At 46.9% G+C, this 7,611-nt stretch overlaps 1 protein-coding gene across 1 annotated transcript in view; it reads right to left on the bottom strand.

Moving 5' to 3' along the window:
- Positions 1-7,611, bottom strand: part of DPP9 (dipeptidyl peptidase 9) — an 18,960-nt gene that overhangs the window by 1,417 nt on the left and 9,932 nt on the right. Inside the window, exons 10-18 of the mRNA XM_010175681.1 lie at positions 6,281-6,458; positions 5,299-5,464; positions 5,107-5,186; positions 3,077-3,229; positions 2,254-2,389; positions 1,397-1,542; positions 1,043-1,189; positions 734-886; positions 72-214 (exon numbers count right to left, since the gene is read on the bottom strand). Of these exons, the coding sequence (XP_010173983.1) occupies positions 72-214; positions 734-886; positions 1,043-1,189; positions 1,397-1,542; positions 2,254-2,389; positions 3,077-3,229; positions 5,107-5,186; positions 5,299-5,464; positions 6,281-6,458 (1,302 nt within the window). The remainder of the gene's footprint in view (positions 1-71; positions 215-733; positions 887-1,042; positions 1,190-1,396; positions 1,543-2,253; positions 2,390-3,076; positions 3,230-5,106; positions 5,187-5,298; positions 5,465-6,280; positions 6,459-7,611) is intronic.

Genomic DNA, 7,611 nt, shown 5'->3' with positions numbered 1-7,611 from the left:
GTGCAACTGGTGGCACCAAGCATGACCCAGGAGCAGGCATTTAGCAGATGACTCAACCCCAGAGTACTCACTCATTGGGAAGCTTTTCTACGTGTAATGCCACAGAGCCAGCCTCGTAACCTTGCTGGTTGTTTTCTGGGATATCCATGTACCGCTCAGTGTACCCGGTGTCATATGCCATCCAAACTGTGACAGGAGCACCTGCTATAGCAATCTGTCAAACAAATAGGTGGCAGGAGACAGCCTCAATTATCACGTGCTAAAAGAGTTAAGAGTGTTCCCTGTTTTCCTGAAGAGGCAGGAAAAAACCAGGCTCTGGACTGTTGTGTCACTCAGAGCAGAATTCTTCTACAGCAAACCCACGTAAAACCCAGCTCCTTCCTCATGCTGTTCCTCTTATAGTCACAATGGGGCAAATTCCTGTATAACAGCACTAAAGGCTTCTCCTTTTCAAGGAGGACTTAGTGGAATGATCCAGAAACTGTGCTGGGAACCTGGGAAGGGGATTAGGAATAGTGCATCACTACTGAGGAACCACCCCATCCTCATCAAGCCTCAGCCAGGTACGATTGGGAAGCAGAAGGCAGAACCATAGCCAGGAGCTACAGGCAGGATTGAGGGACATTTTAATCCATCCATCAGAAACATCAAGCAAAAAAGCCAACTCCAGATGCCAAGAGTGACAGAAGCTGAGCTAAGCATCCCAAGATGACAACCCCACATCCAGACTCACCTTAAAGACGTTGGGTTTACAGATAAGTCCCATGAGGGAGAGGAAACCCCCGTATGACCAGCCGTGAATGGCTACTCGACTCAAGTCGATGAACCCGTATTTTTCTGCTACATAATGTAAACCTTCCACCTGGTCCTCTATCTCCACCTGACCCTAAAAGGCAACACAAAAGCTCAAGTTAGTGGCTTTCTAAATCTAGAAACTCGAGAGAGAAAAGACAAGAGCAACACTCACACAGGAAACATGCAACCAGGCAGCCTCAGAAAGAGCAATCGAGCAGAGATTCACCAACACAAGTGGCACAATTACCATCTGGTTTTTCAGGGCCCCTTCAAATTTGAGTCCTCGCTGGCACGAACCCCTTCCATCGATCACCACCACAGCGTAGCCTAGGGATGCCAGCGTGTTTAGCCGCAAGTACTTGATTCCTTTGAAGGAGTTATTCACTAGCTGCACCTGCAGGAGGAGGGAAGAAAAGTTTCAGAGCTGAGCAGCTGCCTTCCAGTACCTTCCTTTGTCTGTCCCACTGGGTAGGATCCCGAGCTGGACTGCAGCTGGTAACTGAGCTGTCAGAGCCATGCAAATCAGACTAAACACCGGAAAAATCATCTGAGGTTTGAAGGAGAGGTCAGAACAGAGGTCCAGTCCTCACTGGATTATTACCTGAGGGCCTCCATACACAAAGAGCACCGTGGGATGCTTCTTCCCAGGTTGGACATCATGAGGTTTGTAGACCATTCCATAGAGCTCAACATCTGACTGAGTGCGGAAGTGAAAGATCTCGGGTGGGATGTAATCAGGGGGACAACCTGCAGAAGGAAGTTCAGACACTAGCAAGGCAGTAGCTGGCAGCAAGCTCTGCCCCCCACCCTGCCTGAACAAGCTCATTCTGTTTAAAACTTGACCCTAGTTCAGGGCTTTTTCAATACCAAACCCTTCCAAGCCTCAGCAACACCTCTCAGGGAAGCCTCTCACTGGGAAACAACCGGCTTCTGTCTGCCTGTGCAGGGCAACGGGCCACATGAAGAGTGAAGGGATGGCCCAAGAAAACATCACCAGTGGGTGTCCTCAGACAAGGCACCCTCTGCCACAACAGTGAGAGGTGGGAGGTTAAGAACAGGGATGGGTCAAACGGAGAAAACATTTGCAGGAGGGGTTCAGGTGCTGCTGTGAGCTGTACCTAAAACTTGAAAGCCTCCCAGCCTTACAATGAAGTAGCCACTGCAGCCCAGATAATAGCCCTTCTTCAGACAAATCATGAATAAAGAAACAGTTAAACCCAGAGCCATCTGAACCCCGAACCCTGGAGCATTGCTTTGGCTCAAAGCATGAAACAGTAACATCTTCAAAGCCCATATATCATCTCCTGAATGAGCCACCACTAAAGATATCTCCCCTCAAAATAACACAATTCATTTTCCTTTAGAGTGAAGTTACTTGGGCCACTTCCCTCTCCCTTTGGCTACCACTAGTAGGAAGAGCATCACAGACCTCACACAGACACGTTCTATGGGACTTACTGGCTGCCTCCATCATGCTAGCCCAAAACTTGGGCTGCTTGTGGAGAGGGTCATCATCGGAGCCACTGAGCTTGTAGACGTGCACGCAAGGAGGAGTGCTCACACTGCTGTAGTGGCTGATAAACATGTCAAAGTTCTACAGATGGGAGAGAGAAGAGTTAGGGGAACAAGGTCTTTCATTTCCCACATCTAATCTCCTCCATGCAGTTCTCACACAAGAGCTCCAACATCTCAAGCAACCAAGTCAAAGAAGCCCTCAAGACTCATTACTAGTCAAGACTTATTACTGGTCATGACTTGTTTTAGAACAAGTCCAGAGGAGGCCACCAGGATGATCCGAGGGCTGGAGCACCTCTCCTATGAAGACAGGCTGAAAGAGTTGGGGCTGTTCAGCCTGGAGAAGAGAAGGCTCTGGCAAGATCTCCCAGTACCTGAAGGGGCTACAAGAAAGCTGGGGAGGGACTTTTCATAAGGGCAGTTAATGACAAAACAAGGGGAAATGGGTTTAAGCTGAAAGAGGGGAGGTTTAGATGAGATATTAGGAAGAAGTTTTTCACTGTGAGGGTGGTGAGACACTGGAACAGGTTGCCCAAGGAAGCTGTGGATGCCCCCTCTCTGGAAGTGTTCAAGGCCAGGCTGGATGAGGCTTTGAGCAACCTGGTCTAGTGGAAGGTGTCCCTGCTGCTGGCAGGGGGGTTGGGACTGGATGAGCTTTAAGGTCCCTTCCAATCCCAACCATTCTATGATTCTATGATTCATTACCATTCCCAGTTAGGATCCCTGTCAGGAGATAAGGCTGTCTTGTATCTAAGAAACAACAAACCTGGCTCATTGAACAGCTGTGGGAGAAGCCCGGAGTGGTGAGTCGCACAATTTCTCCAGGAGATTCATAGCTGACTACGTAGAGGTGGTGTTCCAACGGGGTGTCCTTTGTGCCTTGGAAATACACCAGCTTCGTAGCCTCATTGACCCAGATCTACATGGAGAGCAACAGAAAGATGACAACAACTGTTCCTTTGCCAGTTCAAACAAGTCTGGCCCCAGCCAGAGTCAGCTTAAAACACAAATAGACCATGACAGACTGCTCACGGCGTCAAGAACCGTACGCGAGGCCTGTTGAGATGATGGGCTAGAGAACACACACACAGCACTTACAGAGACCTGCATATAGTCCAATGAAGTCACCAGAAGTGGTCACTCAGCTTTTTTTGAGAGACTCAAAGCATTTGTTTACTAACTTTTTAGTTGGGCTCTGTTCCCTGTAGATGAAACTAGGAAGATTCTGTGCTTAAATATGGCATTTCCCTGCAGTATGTCTGCATCACAAGGGTATACGGGTGTTTTTTCCAGCAATCATGATAATGAATTCCCATCTGTGGAAGGATCAGTCTAATAAGACCTCATTAATGTTTATAAATATGTTCAGGGTGAATGTCAGGAGGATGGAGCCAGGCTCTTCTCAGTGATGCCCAATGGTAGGACAAGGGGCAATGGGTGTGAGCTGGAACACAGGAGGTTCTGCTTAAACTTGAGAAGAAACTTCTTTCCAGTGAGGGTGCCAGAGCCCTGGGACAGGCTGCCCAGGGAGGGTGTGGAGTCTCCTTCTCTGGAGACATTCAAGACCCACCTGGACACCTTCCTGTGTGATCTCATTTAGGTTCCTGCTCTGGCAGGGGGGTTGGACTGGATGATCTTTTGAGGTCCCTTCCAATCCCTAATATTCTGTGATTCTGTGTAATACCAAACTTCAAGCCCCATTAAAATATGTTTTTAATGTTCAGATAAAGCTATTTCTAAAAACCACCTGGCCAGTGAGTAATAGAGACTACAGCTTTTAAATACTGCATTGATCCAACTACAGTAACTGAACTGTTTTCCACCTTACAGTTTCCAAGTGCTGAAGCCCAAATGCTATTTCTGGCTAACCCACAGTTTGAAGACCACTGTGGACAGCAAAGGGGAAAAAAATATCCAACTCAATTGGTCAGGAAAAAACCAGGCAGAGCCCTGCAGAGCAACAAATGCATCAAAATAATTGCTGCTAACACAATTTTAGCTGTAGCGCATGCAGGGAAGAGCTGTGGCCAAAATCAACAGCATGTACAGTGAGAATCCACATGAGGAGGGACAGCAGGTTAACTGCAGATTGAGGAAAAGCAGCAGAAACCAAATGCATAGAGCTGTAGATCTTTCAAAAAGCGAGAAGTGAAAAATCCAGATTAATTGGAAATGAAGAGACAAAGTCTTTATTTTGACAGAAATCACCTGGGAGCATTAAAGATCAGACTGAGAGTTAATTCCTGAAGCAAAAAACGGAACCAGGTTTCAACAAGATTGATAAAAATTCATTTCTAGTTATTCTGCAACCAATAACAGATACAGTTTTCTCCATATTCTAAATTGCTTTATACTCCCCAGCTACCTTCTTCCTAAAGGCTCTACTGAGGGATCAGCTGGAGACCAACAAGTTCACTCTAAGCATTAGGACATATTTCCAATTCACAAGTACTCATTGGGGTTAAACTGCTTCGGCAAAGGCAGCAATCCCAAGCTTCTCCACAAAATCATTCTTTGTTGCTCTTAAAATCTCAAGCTTGTGTCCTTTTTTATGGCTTGACTCACTCATGGGGTTTACCTAAGGAGCAATCTGAAGCCTGATTAAAAAGGCAATCAGTTCAAAGTGTGCTGGACTACAGCACTTCTGGGGGAAGCAGAGGCAGCAATAAAAAGAGAAACAAAATGAAGCTTAAGTAGTTCTAGCTGGTCCCAGGCGTAACAGAGGGCGTAGGCCAGGACTGTGGGCAGACAAGGCAGAGCTGTAACACTGCAAGAGAGAATAAAAATAACCACTACCTTCGATCCATGCCTCGCCAGCACCTCCCATTCCCCACTAGTCAGGGCAACCTCCTCTTTGATAGGACATTTGAAATCATCTAGAAGAAAAAAAAAACATGAGAATAAGTCACTGTCATTCCCAAAAGACAACACAAGCAAATCAGAGAGGGACCTCCAAAAGCTGAAAGGCTGACAAAGTGTGGCTCTTACCTTCACTATGGACATATGGCTGCACCCAGTCGTAGCTGCCTTGCTTTAGGACTGCTGTGACTCTGTACAGGTGACAGAAACCTGTTTTGCATTCGTTGGCTCGGATAAAGCAGAGTTCTTCCTCCTCTCCCTCCGGTTGGATGAAAGGATAGAAGATATCATGAACCTGTCACACAAGGCAAAAGACCCATGAGTGATTTGTATTGAGACAGCAGAGATCCAGCCAAGAGAGTCAGTGCTCAACTACTGGGCTTTCAGAGGAAAGGAGAGCGGGGAGAAATATCTCAGATGAGCAGCTGGTGGGAAAAAGCCATTCCCTACTGTCCTGTTGTCACAAAAAAACTCTGGGCCCATGTGGAAGATGATGTGCTCTGGGCTTTCAATGGCTGGTACCAAAACCAGCACCAGTCTTGCCTCTGACCTAGAGATTTCAGTGAGTCCCACAAGGTGGTTGCTGTTCCAACACCTTGAGTGTGTGCCTCGAGTGAGCCACAACACCAGGCCCCTTTGTCACTCCAGTACCAAGATGCTTAATCTTAGAGGCTGAAGTTTATTCCCTGTCCTCTATGTCCATTACCTACCTAAATAAATACAACAAATTCCGGGGATGAGGGTTGCTCATGCCTCAAAGAGCCACTTAATCTTGTAATAAAATACCCTCAAAAGAATGGCAGTGTTACATCCAAAAGTGTCAGAGGCCAAAGCGCCTGTGTTCACCACCAAGAACGTCAGCAAGAATGAAACAAACAGCTCCAACTGCAAGGACATGGCAGGATCCTCATCTCTTCCAGTGCTGACTGCATAAAAGTTCTTCCCACGGCTTTATCAAACACCCTGAACTGACACCAAGTCTGACATTACCCAGTAGCAAAGCAGTCTGCTGGAGCACAGACTAAACTGGTCACACAGCCAACATGAAAACGGTTAACTGTGGGGGAGGAAGGGGCAGCCAGTGTTCTCCTCCCAGTCCCAAGCCTCTTACATTTATCCACACATCAGTGGTTTCTTCATAGATCACAAATGGCTGGACATTTTCTGGCACAGTTTTGGCAAATTCAGCACGCTGCTCCTCATTTTCTGGGACTGGAATAAAGAGTGCTGGAGGCAAAAGGATTAGCTGCAGTCGCTGCTGAGGTCTGTCTAGGAACATAGCCCAGGCACTGGGGAAAGAAGTTGGAGGTGAATGTCAGTACCACAAAATAGATGTCCCTTTCTAACACTCTAAACATGCAACCCTTTCCCCAACCCCCGCTGGCAGAAAGGATTTAGGCATCTGAATGCAAAGCCTTTCTCATCATTGCTGCTTTCCAATCTCCTGGAAGCTTTGCCAACAAACATGTATTGCCAGACATCTCTGGTACTTCACAGGGGTATCGTTCAGACAAGATGTCTGACAGATTTGCCAGAGTGTGTATTCCAAGGGACCCCTGTTAACAGAACCCTGTCTCCAGAATGTCACTCTTCCTTGGACAGCCCCTCCATCAGGAAACACGATTTGTTTTCTGGCAAATTCCTAACGAGCTAAAGCAATCACTCTTAAAGTGATCCATTTGTAGGTTCCTCATCGCACGCTGCACTAGCAGGGAAAGGCACAGACCTAAGACAACTGCCAAGTGAAGGAGTCGCTTCAGTCTCAGCCTTGTTCCTCTCCGAGGAGAGTCATTTGAAGTGGTGCTGCACTGCAGGCCTCTCAACATGACAGATGGCAAACCACCGCTGCATAGTGCGGCTACCCCAAGGCCTGGAAGTGCATCAAGGGAAGTTTCATCATTAAGACAGACTTTTTCAAAAGAGCCAGTTCTCCCCAGCATCTCAGTGACTGTGAATTTCATCAACTGATATATTCAGCACACTGAGATAAGCTCTTGTGCAGAATATGAGGATCACTTCTGGGATTACTTTCTGTAAAGCTGGATGAATTTAGTTTCCAGAGCAGGAAGTTATAATGATGAGTTACAGAATGCAATCTTCAAAGACAGCTATGTCACCTTAACTTGATCTGGACAGAAACTAGTTAACGGTCAAGTAAGATTTTGAAGGGAAAAAAATTAAGAGCTTTAAAATTTCAAACCAATCAGATGGGTGTGAATTCTGTAACTCTTCAGGCAAGGCTGGCCAGCACAAGACTGTGCCACATTGAGAACAACAGCGAGCTAAGGGAGCACACCGGTCACAGAGCAATCCTTCCCCTTGTGCACACTGCACAAAGGACTTGGCACCACGCAAACCGCCCGCTTTCCCAGGATACATTTGGCATTGAGCACAAACTGGACCAATGAACAATGATAAAACTGCTTACAGTACATTCTCATT

The sequence above is a fragment of the Antrostomus carolinensis genome, unplaced genomic scaffold (genome assembly GCF_000700745.2).
Source record: "Antrostomus carolinensis isolate BGI_N321 unplaced genomic scaffold, ASM70074v2 scaffold34840, whole genome shotgun sequence".
Classification (NCBI taxonomy): domain Eukaryota; kingdom Metazoa; phylum Chordata; class Aves; order Caprimulgiformes; family Caprimulgidae; genus Antrostomus; species Antrostomus carolinensis.
Note: the sequence above shows the minus strand (reverse complement) of the source record. Positions and strands in the feature narration are given on the sequence as shown.